General features: G+C 43.5%; 1 protein-coding gene across 4 annotated transcripts in view; it reads right to left on the reverse strand.

The window, feature by feature from the left end:
* Positions 1–1400: 1400 nt before the first annotated feature.
* Positions 1401–15279, reverse strand: part of mocs1 (molybdenum cofactor synthesis 1) — a 41765-nt gene continuing 27886 nt past the window's right edge. For 3 of the 4 annotated variants that reach the window (XM_055899174.1, XM_055899173.1, XM_055899177.1), the window contains 7 exons: positions 14832–14893; positions 14036–14147; positions 12749–12861; positions 10843–10953; positions 9098–9218; positions 2761–2808; positions 1401–1968 (listed from right to left, as the gene is read on the reverse strand). In XM_055899174.1, the coding sequence (XP_055755149.1) occupies positions 1781–1968; positions 2761–2808; positions 9098–9218; positions 10843–10953; positions 12749–12861; positions 14036–14147; positions 14832–14893 (755 nt within the window). In that variant the 3' untranslated portion in view covers positions 1401–1780. Of the gene's footprint in view, positions 1969–2745; positions 2809–9097; positions 9219–10842; positions 10954–12748; positions 12862–14035; positions 14148–14831; positions 14894–15279 lie in introns of all 4 variants that reach the window. The other variant, XM_055899176.1, reaches the window with a different exon arrangement.

A 15279-nucleotide genomic window follows, 5' to 3' on the forward strand; every position in this document is an offset into this window, starting at 1 on the left:
TGCGACATACTGTAAAAAAAGCAAGGGTTGTGTTCCAGACAGACTACATTGCAGATGCTGCATTGCGTATTTTAAGGTCGTTTTTCATACCAGCATACTGACCTCTAATTGTGTGCATTGGTACGCAAAATGCATGCAGGTTGGCAGGTCTGCAGACGTACTGTACAGAAACATTTCCGATCATAAGAATCTGGTACAATGGAAGGACCAATACTGATCATCAGCAGGTCATGGCACAGCCTCCCAGACAGAAAACATGATTTTAATCACATAGAAAAGGTCTATGGAGTTTAAGCTTAAGATGGACGTCATCAGTGGATGACTTGCAGTGAGGCATTTCCTGATCCTCTAAAAAATGTGAGATTCTGACGGGAGATGTACCATGCAGGGTTGGGGGCTCGATTACATTTTTTATTCAGTCAACTTGGGAAATGTAGTTATCAAATAACCACCTGTGTTAAACCAACAAAAAAACAAAAAAAGTATAGACCAAAACAACCACGCATGTGTTTACCCTATGGCCATAGATCCAGAATTTCTCCAATGGCGTAAATAAACATTTTGCCTCTTGTTTGTGTAATTCACACTGCTGGGGTAAAAATCTGAGTAGAATGCTTGTAAACCCCAATACATGTTCATGTCATCGTCACCAATCAATTGCATTACACTTAAAAACGACTAATTACCACCACCAATTTCTATAATGGCATGCATGCTATGCTACCAGTTAACACAAGCATTTAGTTCTAAAACCGAAAAGACTTCTAGGTATCATATAGCAAAAACATCCAAATATATCCAAATCAGACTTTAGTTACCACATTGTGGGCCTGTTATTAAATATAAATCATGACGGATTTGATGAATATCCACTTTGTTAGATATGGTTTTCATTCCATTTCACCCCTTTACCGTATGTACTGACCCCCAAACCTGGTGCCGTGGAGATCATTGTCCAGTTAGTGGTTAGGGCTCACGTTGGAAGTCCTTTTTCCCACGTGTCTAGCTTGATGTCTGATGGAGATGTTGCGACTCACCACCTTGCACATGACGTAAAGCGTCAACGTTGCCACTGCGACCGCAGTCAGCGTATCCATCTCCACGCTGGTACGGCCTGTGATATGGGCAGCAGGTTGCAAAGCGGGATGAGTGCGCCCATGTTGCCTGCGTCACCCTTGGCTAAATGATTTTTCCGGAGCAGGTCGTAAGGCAGTGGGGCCCCGGTGACTGGTAGCTGTGGTGCTTCGACGTGTGGGGGATTTGCTGCCCACATCCACCATGGAGGCTTGGCTTTGTGGGTCAGTGGTGGTGTTGTCCGGCTTGTGGGAAGTAAGAGGAATTTGCGCCCACCCCCAAGTGCTCCTGTGTGGGTTGTTTGAGTTTGGCTTGGAGGTCATCTCTGGAGGCTTGTCTGTGGCACTGCCTTATGCTATGCTGGCTTAGGTGGGGCCCTGTTTTAGCGTTTCTCAGTTGTGTGCAAAGGGAGGGAATCTTAGGGGTCCTTGTAGAGGCATTCTTTATTAAGTTTGGCTGGCAAGTGTGGCAAGTGTGTACCTGAGACAGTTTATGTCATTGTGACTCAATGCATTTGTGTGCATGTCAGAATCAGCAGCCTTGGTTTGAGAACTGGGGGTTGTCAGTAAGTCATCAATCCCATATTCTCTGGGACTACACTAGAGCCAGCGGCACCACTGTAAAATGATTATTTTGACAATATGGAACCACTGAGGGCTCCTTCCACACGGGTGGGTTCCCGAACAGCTGACATCAGGCAGCACTGTTAAAACGGTGTAGCCTGAATGGCACGATACATCCTTACTGGGTTGGCCACTTCCACTTCTGGAGTGGTACAGTTGGACTGCCATAGCTGAGGTGAGGATCGCAGGATCTGGGACATAGACGAGGGGGGAGAGGACCACTGGCAGACTCTGGACTTGGGCAGGGACAGGGGCCATTGGGGTGGGGTGTCTGAGAGACAGGGATGAAATTAAGATTAGGGTTTAGGGAGACAACATTTAAAAAATAAACAGTATTGCAATATTATCATTATTGCATTATCATTGCTGCCATTCAATCAGTAATTTTATTTAAAAAGTTGCAACATGATTTAGAGGTCAAAAAGGCCTCGATCCAAGAAGAGGATCATGGTTTCCCACTTTGTACGCCATAAGAATACGATGCAGTTGGATAAATTCAGATGAACGACTCAAGACGTTTATCATATCATTTTCAAGGTTCATGTAAGTGGGCATTCCCTCTCTCCCAGTTTCTCCATAATCTCTGGTATGTTCATACGAGAGAGGGAACTGCTGGCTCTGGTCTACTTATTGTCCATCCCCGTTCACCCTGACGTGACCAGAAAATATGTGCCGGTGAGATGTCTCGCTTTCTTTACCGTCTCTGATTCCATTAACTGCAAGTGGCAGTAAATCAGCCCGCTCAGACTATACACACTCCAGCACAGTAGGTAGTGGAATGCACCTTTTCAGTTTATTAATGACCTACCAATACACTCATAGAAGTAGAAAATGTAGAAATGGACTACTTTAAAATGGAGATTTAATCACAGAAGCAGCCTAGTACAACTATGTGTTCACTTAATCAAGTTCAATAAAATTCAAATCAAAATGACTGAGGGTACGAGATTAGAAAGAGAGAAGATCAGAGAGTGGAATCGAAGGAGAGAGAGTAGTGAGAAGGAGGGAGGGGTAGAGGAGAGGGGAAGCGAATGAGTGAGTTACGTACAGCTGTGTCACCCACCAATGAGGATCATGGGTCTGTTCTTCATCTGGGAGATGCTGAACATGCCTGTGGGGAGGGACGGGGAGAAAGAGTGAGTTTGTGAGGACTTCAATGGAAAAGGCAGGCAAGAAAGAAGAAAAAAAGAAACATTCTACATTTCAACATGTCAGAAAAAAACTAAATGAGGACTAAATGAGGCCCCTGGGATCCTTTACAAGAGAATACACACAAAAGTTTGGACACACCTACTTATTCAAAAAAAATTTTTTATATATATATTTTTTTTTACTATTTTCTACATTGTAGAATAATATCGACGACATCAACACTATGGAATCATGTGGTAAGCAAAAAAGTTGAATACAAATCAATTTATTTAATAATTTTAGAATCTTAAGGTTCACACTGAGCACATGTGACAGACGGGACAGAGTCTGGAGACGCCGTGGAGAACGTTCTGCTGCCTGCAACATCCTCCAGCATGACCGGTTTGGCGATGGGTCAGTCATGGTGTGGGGTGGCATTTCTTTTTGGGGCCGCACAGCCCTCCATGTGCTCGCCAGAGGTAGCCTGACTGCCAATAGGTACCGAGATGAGATCCTCAGACCCCTTGTGAGACCATATGCTGACACATGCACATTTGTGGCCTGCTGGAGGTCATTTTGCAGGGCTCTGGCAGTGCACCTCCTTGCACAAAGGCGGAGGTAGCGGTCCTGCTGCTGGGTTGTTGCCCTCCTACGGCCTCCTCCACGTATCCTGATGTACTGGCCTGTCTCCTGGTAGCGCCTCCATGCTCTGGACACTACGCTGACAGACACAGCAAACCTTCTTGCCACAGCTCGCATTGATGTGCCATCCTGGATGAGCTGCACTACCCGAGCCACTTGTGTGGGTTGTAGACTCCGTCTCAGCATTCAAAAGTGACCAAAACATCAGCCAGGAAGCATAGGAACTGAGAAGTGGTCTGTGGTCACCACCTGCAGAACCACTCCTTTATTGGGGGTGTCTTGCTAATTGCCACCTGTTGTCTATTCCATTTGCACAACAGCATGTGAAATTTATTGTCAATCAGTGTTGCTTCCTAAGTGGACAGTTTGATTTCACAGAAGTGTGATTGACTTGGAGTTACATTGTGTTGTTTAAGTGTTCCCTTTATTTTTTTGAGCAGTGTAGTTTTGAACTCGGAATTCCAAGTTGGAAACTCGGGCATCTTTCCAGAGCTCTGACCTTTCGACCTGAAGATCACCGATGTCGTGATTTGATCTCGTTGACCATCAGATGCAGGTACCATCAGTCCAGTTAAATCAAAAAGCTAATTATTTAAATTCATGCTCCACAGTGCCTCAAGTGCTAAACCAACTGATCCATTTCGTTATCAAAGTACGAGTTTTGAAATATAATATGGTCTGATTAGCAATTTTGGCAGGGCAATCATATAGCCAATATCCCTTGATAATGTATTAAGGCCTACTGCCCAAACCTCATTCTTACAAAACTGTTTGTGTGAGGTTAATGTAAATCTCAGCTTGCTTTTTGACTGCGAAAAGGTTGGTTACCACTGCTCTAAACTGTTTATTTGGGCTATCAGGTTGATTTTGGAGGTCTACACACTGGGAAATACCGATCTATCGTTAACATGCCTGTATGTGTTCCCTGTGTTTGAATTATTATATATATTTTTTAATACATTTTACCCCCCTTTTCTCCCCAATTTGTGGTATCCAATCGCTAGTAATTACTATCTTGTCTCATCGCTACAACTCCCGTACGGGCTCGGAAGAGACGAAGGTCGAAAGCCATGCGTCCTCCGAGGAACAACCCAACCAAGCAGCACTGCTTCTTAACACAGCGCGCCTCCAACCCGGAAGCCAGCCGCACCAATGTGTCGGAGTTAACACCGTGCACCTGGCCCCCTCGGTTAGCGCGCACTGCGCCCGGCCCGCCACAGGAGTCGCTGGAGCGCGATGAGACAAGTATATCCCTACCGGCCAAACCCTCCCTAACCCAGACGACGCTAGGCCAATTGTGCGTCGCCCCACGGACCTCCCGGTCGCGACAGGCTGCGATAGAGCCTGGGCGCGAACCCAGAGACTCTGGTGGCGCAGCTAGCGCTGCGATGCAGTGCCCTAGACCACTCTGGTGGCGCAGCTGGCGCTGCAATGCAGTGCCCTAGACCACTGCGCCACCCGGGAGGCCCTGGAGGTCTTGAATTTGAGTGATTGGCAGTCCTTAGTGCTTCACGTGGAGTCTTTCTAAATTTGGGTTGGATAATTTATCAAATGTTTAAATTATGGTTTGGAAAGGAGCAAAAATGAGGAGAGCACAAAGTGAGGGGACGGTGCACTGTCTAGGCAGGGTTTTCCTTCCTTCAAACCTCATCTTTTAGTGTCCTCCGAGAGGGAGGTTAGAGAACCCACTAGATGATAGCTTGAGCTAAGCATGAGGTACTTGATAGTAGGGGTTTAGTTTTACCATGTTATCACAATCCTAATGTTAAAGTGCATCAACAGATATGGCGACACAGTACAATTAATTACGTGCAAGGCGCATAGTCTGTCTTGCTTTGACGCCCGAGAATGAAGGAAACTAGCATCCCATTGGCATAAAACAGAACGGATGGAAGGTTCTTTCCCCAGTCTCGTTGACATTAAGGGTGGTGTGAAATTATTCTCTTCCCCGTTCAAGTCAATATGTTTTAAGTGTCGTGGAACATCAGAATGATCATTGTTCCAGAGGGATTGTTGGAAATTGACTTGAATGTTTTAGTGTGTTTATAATGATATAAAAGTGGAGAAGCGGTAGTGACTAACGTGTTATGGGTTAGATGGAATGATTCATGATTCATGTGCAAATGTATTTGTGGCCGAAACCAAGGTACATGCGGGGCATGTGTTTGAGACAGAATGTTTGCATAAGGGTGTTAGCTGCACTGTCTGGCAGGACCGACATCAGTGTATTCTGTGGAGTCCCAAAAACCAAGGCGTTAACGTTACAGGGAATTGGGAAAGCAGAATTTCATATGACGGCCGGATATTTGTGTGGCTAAGAAATTAAGTGGGTAAGAGTCTCTGGTGAACGATACCACTCCTCTATGTATATTGTTACGGGGGATAACTCGTAGGAGAGGAAGGACAGCTAACTAGAGACTACTATGAAGTCAAACTGAATGTCACACATACCCAGATCATGGGGAGTAGCAGAGACAGTTTTGTCTTTTCAGATACAGCAGGCCACATCACCGAAGGGGAAGTTTGCTGTAATAATAGCATCACATCTCCTGCAGAGTGTGATTAAGAAACATGTGACTGAGTTTTATAAGGTTGGACAGCTTCCAACACTACTAATATCTCCCCCGTTCATAACAGCCAGCTAACACTTGACATATCTCCCAGAAGATTGGGACTGAGTGACGGTAAACGGAAAGCGTCAGAAGGTGGCTGCTTGTCAACCGTTGGGACCCAAAGGTTACACTGTAATGAGGGTGTTCACAAAGGGGTGGGGTGAACAGGACGTGGCTTGAGTGGTTGATGTCCTTGATGATCTTTTTGGCCTTCCTGTGACATAGGATGCTGTAGGTGTCCTGGAGGGCACGCAGTTTGCCCCCGGTGATGCGCTGGCCAAACCGCACCACCCTCTGGAGAGACCAGTGGCAGTTGCCGTACCAGGCGGTGATACAGCCCGTCAGGATGCTCTCAATTGTGCATCTGGAAAAGTTTGAGGTAGGGAGAACCTGAAAGGTTCTGTCCTAGATCTATCAGTTTACCACAAAGGCAATAGGAGAGCAGGAGACCGATTCAATGCAATAGCTATTCTCACAGCAGTCGCTGAAGGAGCGGTAGTAGTGCTGAAGGATGCTATAGTAACAGCATGGAACTGGACTATAGCGCAAATTAGGAGTATTTTGAAGTACGCAGTGTTCGTAGTAGCAGGGGTTACCTTGGTAACATTGTTGGGATATCATCTTCTGAGGGCATTGATGTTGAAATGTATAATACCAGTCAAAAGTTTGGACACACCTACCTCATTATTTTGTATATTTTCTACATTGTAGAATAACAGTGAAGACATTAAAACTATGAAATAACACGTATGGAATCATGTAGTAACCAACAAAAGTGTTAAATCAAAATCTATTTGAGTTCAAGTACCAGACATCAATTGTTCAGAGGAGACTGCGTGAATCAGGCCTTCAGGGTCGAATTTAAAAAAAACACCAATAAGATGAAGAGACTTGCTTGGGCCAAGACACACGAGCAATGGACATTAGATCGGTGGAAATCTGTTCTTTGGTCTGATGAGTCAACATTTTAGAATTTTGGTTCCAACCATCGTGTCTGAGATGCAGAGTGGTGAACGGATGATCTTCACATGTGGTTCCCACCGTAAAGCATGGAGGAGGAGGTGTGATGGTGCTTTGCTAGTGACACTGTTACTGATTTATTTAGAATTCAAAGGCACACTTAACCAGCATAGCTACCATAGCATTCTGCATCAATACGCCATCCTATCTGGTTTTTGCTTAGTAGGATTATCATTTGTTTTTTAACAGGACAATGACCCAACACACCTCCAGGCTGTGTAAGAGCTATTTGACCAAGAAGGAGAATGATGGAGTGCTGCATCAGATCAACCGACCTAAACCCAATTGAGATGGTTTGGGATGAGTTGGACCGCAGATTGAAGGAAAAACAGCCAACAAGTGCTCAGCGGGTGGGAACTTCTTCAAGACTGTTGGAAAAGCAATCCAAGTGAAGCTGGTTGAGAGAATGCCAAGCGTTTGCAAAGCTGTCATCAAGGTAAAGGGTGGCTACTTTGAAGAATTAAAAATATTTGTTTAACACTTTTTTGGTGCCTACATGATTCCATGTGTGTAATTTTATAGTTTTGATGTCTTCACAATTATTCTAATGTATAACATTTAAAACATTTAAGAAAAACCCTTGAATGAGTAGGTATGTCAACTTTTGACTGATACTGGCCACCACACATGTATATTGGGTGGCCATGGAGGAAGGAGATTGGGAGCGAAGTGAAAATGACATGGGAACACCTGTTGCCGGACAGGGCAAAGACTGGGTGAAAGCATGATCTTTTTAGGGCCTTCCATTTTTGTGGAACCCAGCAGAGAAGTATTCCCGAAGCCAGAGTCAGGTGAAGAGATAGTGGGAATCATCATGTTATCAAACTTTGGTTTGTCTTTGCATATATAATTATGCATAGCTCAGCACATTATTAATACTTGTTATGTTGTGTTTCTTTTTGCTTTTAAAGTTTTGTGCTATCACTCTCTAACCAGGAGGAAAGAGAAAGTAAAAACTTCAGCTGAAATGTCATTATCAGTTGTCCAAAGAGAGGGGGAAATAAGAGTGTGCATAGTGTAATTATAGATCAGAGGGTATAAGTCTCAGTGGTGTAAATATATTAACTGAATGTTAATCACGGTTCATCTTTTTGTTTATTTACAAGTCATTTCAAAGTTTGTGATGTTGAACAGTATGGGAATTACTATTCAAACAGGAGGGACTGTTGGGTTGTAATTCGAAATACATGCTACACCAGAAGTTAATGGTTATATGTAGGAGGAATCTATATGGTGGGTTCACTGGAGGTTGGATAAGAGCCAGGGGAATGTTACTAAGTAAGGGGAAAGGCAATCACATGGTGCGGTCACTGACGAGGGTGGAAAAGTGAGGAATGGGGGCCGAGGTCAGGTCACATGAAGGAACAGTTTATTACTCACATCACTTCACTTCCTGACAAGCAACAAAGACGTAGTGTTTCAGAGAAAAGGAGGAGACTGTCTAACAGGGGGTATAAATACTGGTGCTTTGTCTTTTCAGCTCTTTGACTCATTGGGTGAATTCACTTGGTTTGAGCTTTTCTTAGTTGTCCGTTAGGTTCTAATTAAACAGAGTTAAAACTAACCGGGCATTATAAGAGTAGTAATAAACCTGGGGCAGCAGATAGTCTAGTGGTTAGAGCATTGGGCCAGTAACTGAAACATCGCTCGTTACAATCCCCGAGCCGACAAGGTGAAAAATCTGTTGACGTGCACCTTGAGCAAGGCACCTAAACTTAATTGCGCCATTAATATTGGCAGACCCTGGCTGTGACCCCACTCTCTGAGGGTGTCTCAGTTGGAGTGGGATATGCATTTAAAAATATATATAAAACAAATGCATATAATAGGAAATATTTAAGCATTCACCTAATTTTTATATTCACTAAGAATGAAATGGGGAGGGACTTGTCCAATAGGAAACACTCCTTTTGTGGCCAAAAAAGTACTCCATTGCAAAATGTTTTGCTACGGTGTGCACTAATGAATATACCCAAGGTAAAGTGCTCTTACTACCTGCATGTTGTTTCTTCTTCCTGCCCACAGCGGCGCCAATGATATCCAGCAGCTCCTGGTCAGAAGCTCCAGAGCGCAGAACGTCCCTCAGCGACACCTCTGTGTTCCCAAACAGACACACCTAGAGACGGGAAAAAGGTGTAGTCACTAACACACACACTGGGGACAGAACAAAGGACGAGTAACTAACACACACAACTGATGCAAGTACATCAGGTATCAACTAGATTCAGCCGCAGGCCAATTTTTTCTTGTGCAGATGGTCGGAGGCCCGGAACATAATACAAAAATCTATTTTTAACACTGCAAATTGACCCCAAGAAGCCTTAAAAATAGTACAAATAAAAACGCGTTCAAAACTTTGGGGTCACAGAACAGTGCAAACTGTCTCTAAACAGAATAGAAACAGGAGTGGGAGGCCCCGGTGCACAACTAGTTTGTGAAACTGACACCTCTCAAGTCCTCAACTGGCAGCTTCATTAAATAGTACCCGTAACACACCAGTCTCAACGTCAAGAGTGAAGAGGCGACTCTGGGATGCTGGCCTTCTAGGAAGAGTTCCTCTGTCCAGTGTTCTTTTTTTATTTTGCCCATCTTAAGCTTTTTCTTTACATCTCTGCCTAGAAGGCCAGCATCCCGGAGTTGCCTCTTCAATGGTCCCGTGTGGCTCAGTTGGTAGAGCATGGCGCTTGCAACGCCAGGGTTGTGGGTTCAATTCCCACGGGGGGACCAGGGTTCAATTCCCACAGGGGGACCAGGATGAATATGTATGAACTTTCCAATTTGTAAGTCGCTCTGGATAAGAGCGTCTGCTAAATGACTGTAATGTAATGTAATGTTCAATGTTTACATTGAGACTGGTGTTTTGAGGGTACTATTTAATGAAGCTGCCAGTTGAGACTTGTGAGGCGTCCGTTTCTCAAACTAGACACTCTGATGTACTTGTCCTCTTGCTCAGTTGTGCACCGGGGCCTCCTGCTCTTTCTATTCTGGTTCGAGACAGTTTGCACTGTTCTGTGAAGGGGGTAGTTCACTGTGTTTTACGAGATCTTCAGTTTCCTGGCAATTTCTCACATGGAACAGCCTTCATTTCTCAGAACAAGAATAGACTGACGTGTTTCAGAAGAAAGCGCTTTGCTTCTGGCCATTTTGAGCCTGTAATCAAACCCACAAATGCTGATGCTCCAGATACTCAACTAGTCTAAAGGCCAGTTTTATTGCTTCTTTAATCACAACAATTTTCAGCTGTGCAAACATAATTTCAAAAAGTTTTTTTTAATGATCAATTAGCTTTTTAAAATGATAAATTTGGAATAGCTAACAACGTGCCATTGGAACACAGGAGTGATGGTTGCTGATAATGGGCCTCTGTACACCTATGTAGATTTTCCAGCTACAATAGTCATTTACAACATTAACAATGTCGACATAGAATTTCTGATCAATTTGCTGTTATTTTAACGGGCATAAAATGTGCTTTTCTTTCAGAAACTATATGACCTTTCTAAGTGACCCCAAACTTTTGAACGGTAGTGTATATAAAAAAAAAAAATTGTTCAGAAAACTTGGGGTGACAAATAAAACCACCCACAGGCAAAATTCGGTGCGCGAGTTGGGGAACCCTGATGTATGTAATCTCACACACACATGGGCGACTGTGTCTGTCTGCGATTATGTAAGTACACAAACGTCCACACACCCCCAGTCACCCCTTCACTGTCTACATGCGCACAAGGGCTGTTCACCTTGAGGTTGCCGTCTGCCGTGATGCGTAGTCGGTTGCAGGAGCCACAGAAATGATCCGACATGGAGGTGATGAAGCCCACCTGGCCCTGAAAGCCTGGCACCTTAAATGTCTAAGGAGCAGAGAACAGATCGTAAGAACATGGTTTAAGGTAATCTTAGCCCCAGCCTGCTTTCTTTCTGTCGAACTCTGGTTTTAGAGCGCAAGTTGGTAGTGTGGTAACACCCTCATCTACATAACCCCATAGTCGATCCCCAAGCATTTCTCATCGCTTTACTCTGTCTCCCTGCGCATCTGCGCCTATCCTTTGGCTAATAAATAAAAATATGTAAGGACTATGGATTTCTGTTCTTTTAGTTTTTATGTAGCACATATGTTCAGGAAAGGATATGTGATTGTTATACTAAGGTCATTTGGAACAGACACTGACCACATTTACATGCACACCAATATCCCATTATTATTTCGGGACACTCAAGTATTGTTTTTAAGTTGACAAACATCATATCCCGTTTACAATAACCCAAATAAGCTTCTATCCCGGTATAAACCCAGATAAGATGCCTGCGATATGCTCATCTTAGATACCCATTTACGGTTGTTTTTTGCGGTCTGCGCAGGCTCAGTTTAGCATCATATCATGGGTGTTCTGTGATTATGTTTTATTCTGAGAAGTTGAACAAATTACTTCAAAAAGTAGGATGTCTGCGTACATTCAATCAACCATAATAATTGCATAATTTATTTTGCCGAGACTCTATACCGGACTGTATCGGCTTAGGCTCCTTAGACCCCTAATTTAGACACGTTTATGGTTATAATTTCCGACATTTGGTAGGCCATTTGCTCATCAACTTGTCTATGGTTAGATGCAGCTATTCTTCTGTAATAACTTGCTGCCCTTAAAGACTAAATAAAGCAGTGCGCCTCAGACTAATGTCTTAAATCAATAGAATGAATGTCAATTGGTCTGTTCCAATTCAGCTACGCTCTGAGTGAGGACATTTAGGGATCGAAGAGAAAACGCATTGACTCCAAAACAGTGGAAAGATTGTGCCTGTGCAAAATGTCAAAATGCCATAAATTTGACCTGATTTTAAGGAAATGAAAAGTTGAGAAAATGATAAAACATGTTTCTGATAAGACTGCTTGCATGGAAGTGTAGCATACCAGCAGAGCATGTTACACGATCCCCCAACCATGCATTCACATTTAAGAGATAACATTTCTCCACTGATCTTTCCTAGACAAAATTATACATTTTAGAGCAATTATTATTAAAATCATATTTTAATTAGTCTACATCTCAGTCAGTGTCTAGATTTTGAGCTTTTATTCCATTTAAACCAGATTAACCTAAATTAGGAAAAGTCTGTTTATTCGTGAGTAGAAGGATACTCGTGAGCAGGATATCAAAGGTGCATGTAAACAGCTTATCCCAAATAAGACCTTAACCGGGATATGAACTATTATCCGGTAATACCGTTCGCATGTACATGTGGTCATTGAGATCATTAGCCTGAGTGACAGTCTGTTTGGCTTGACAATGAGCAATGAAGTGCACAAACAGATCTGGGACCAGCATTCAAGATAATTACAAGAGAGACCAGCTTTGCTTTCAGGCATCACTATATCTTGAAATATTCATTAGCATCTGATTTAGCTTGCACAACCATGTGACTTACCGTCAACTAAACAATTAATTAATTAATGCAACCAGCACACACTGTGGGAAGTACTGCATCTCTGATGTAGCAGAAATAGATAACGTGTCATCATAATCTGTTCCTGGGCGGACCCGGCACATTGAATATTTAATTTAGCCGAGTCGCAGGTGCGAGATGAGGCAGATTAATAATTTAGAGATTATCTGTGGGAATTAGAGCGGGCTGGGGGGAGAGAGGAACCTTGGCTGTGTCCGTCTTTCCAAGTGGAAGCTGTTCCAAACTGGGCCACTGCTGTCTAATGCGGTCCAGCATCTCCTGGTAGCTCACCATCTTCTTGAAGTTCCATTTGTTTCCTGCAGGAGGCAGCAGAGGTCAACAGAATGGAGTGAATGCTCTAGTCTGGAGGTGTATTCACAATGTGGATGACAGACCATGATTGAAATCTTTATTTATTTTCTCTCAAAATACTTTGTGCGCTTGATTGTGCTTCCCGGCACACCAGGGGGGTTGGTTTTTCACATTTTGGACAGTTCTATTGGTTCAATGAGGCCGAGCAAGCTAAATCAAGCATACCTAAAAAAAATAAAAAAAATCTATTTGCACCCAAGTCTAGTTGAGGATAAACTTATATAGTACGTGTCATGAGACTCTCACTCTACATTAAACACTGTTGGTTACCATGTATTTCTGAACAGTGATGATATATCTATTGAAGACCAAATTCAAGCCTCTTAGGCTGTTTGGATGACAATTCATTTTCTTGCCTTCCTTGAAGTAATCGCTGATCAGCGAAATGCTTGCATTTCCAATCCAATCATGTTTTTACATAAAAAAAGTAATTCCTTAATTTTTTAAAGTATCTAAATGGGGTGAGAGGGTTTAAATGCTAACCTCTGTCACCCTGTCTAATCTCCTATTTTGAAAACAAGAGCGAGGAGATTAGCTAACACAAACTGGTGCTATCGCTTTATCTTCAGTATTTCTAGAAACTGCCAATTTTAAACTCATTAGTTACCCTATTCGTAAAGGAACAATAGTCATAATAGTTTGATTTGAAAGTGTGAGACTGCATTGAACCCATACAAACATAGGCCTATGTAAAACGAGGTCTACAATTTGAATATAAGGTAGATGGCTAAGAGTCTGTTATTATTTCAAAATTACAGCAATTTAAAATGCATCATGACGGAAATATTAGTAAAGTATTAGTCTAAGGGAATTGAAAATACTGAGAGGATGACTGTTCTCCTTCTGCAAAAAAACTTGACTATGCAGTAAAATGGCAACATTGGCAGTGTGTGCATGTTTTGTGTGTGTGGTATTTTGACACTTTAAAATCAGACAGTAAGGTAATCAAGGAGGGAGACAGGCAGGCAAGTGGGAGAAACAGTGGGGAGGGTGGGATACAGGGATTGAAACGCCGGTCTCCAGTCACATCAGAGAAGTACTCTTGACGTGACGGGGAATGTTCCATCTCGACCACAGCTCCGCAGTGGTGCCAACCGTCTTAAAGAAAGGTCCACTCACCGTCAAAGGGCATGTACTCAATGAAGCGTACTTCCAGAGGCTTCTTCTCCGTCAGGGCCACAAAGTCCAGAAGCTCATCCTCGTTGAGGCCCCGCATGACCACACAGTTGACCTGTAGAGGGCAGTGTGCAGCAGTGAGCAACATTTACATTTTAGCAGACACTTATCCAGAGTGACAGTTGGTGCATTCATCTTAAGATAGATAGGTGACAACTGTAAAGGACATCACGCTGCTTGCGTAGCGAGTACAGCTTCCTCCCGATTCGGTCCATACCTGGAGCGAACTCGGCACCTGACTTGCTAACACATGTTACCGCCCTCCTGAAGCGTATTACTAGTCGGCGCCATGTGAAAAGCTAGCGAGTGGGGACACTTCAGGCTGAGGAGTTAGTTTCACACATCCCCATTTGCTACACGACCACATATCAAAGTAATTGTAAGTATCACAGTAATAGTAAGTACAATAAAGTAGTTATCAGCCAAGTCAGTGCTAGTAGCTACAAGCCGTCCACCAGAGAGCTGCCAAAACTGCACGAATCTGTGTGTTTTGACTGACTACATGCAGTACCAACACAAACCATGCAATAAAACACTATGGAGGGAAAGCTTTCCATAGGGAATGAGTATCAACACACTTAAACCAACCGTCCGATGCATTCAAACATGTAAGAGCGAAAACATGAACACACACACACATTGAACCTAACATCGTGACAAGTATGGCTTCCAACCTACAGCTAGCTTTTTTGGACGAACCAGCAAATGAACAAAGTTGAGGAGGACTCTGATCTTTTACCTTGACAGGGTTATAGCCCATCTCAATGGCTTTGTCAATACCTTCCATGACCTTGTGGAACCCTAGGAAAGAGATGAAGGCAACAATGAAAACAGAGGAGTAGCTTATAGGCTACTAGGCTTATGTGATACATTTTATTCTAAGCACCTTCCAAATGGCCAAGGACACAATAATTAGACGACACATTGCGTCACCCATTGTGCCTTGTAAGTCCTTTAAAGCTGAATTGGGTTTATGTCCACCACCCCCCCCCCCCCCCCCCCCCCCCCCCCCCCCCCCAGGTTCTCCCTTTCCAACGCCAGAATGTGAAGTCACACCAGGAATCGTCCCAGACAAAGCTTAACAAACCAGTCTCAAGGCGTGAGACCAACTGCAATTTCAAATCTAATTTTATTAGTCACATGCGCCGAACACAACAGGACCTTAGTGAAATGCTTATTTACGAGCC

This window comes from Salvelinus fontinalis, chromosome 35, assembly GCF_029448725.1.
Source record: "Salvelinus fontinalis isolate EN_2023a chromosome 35, ASM2944872v1, whole genome shotgun sequence".
In the NCBI taxonomy this organism is placed as follows: Eukaryota; Metazoa; Chordata; class Actinopteri; order Salmoniformes; family Salmonidae; genus Salvelinus; species Salvelinus fontinalis.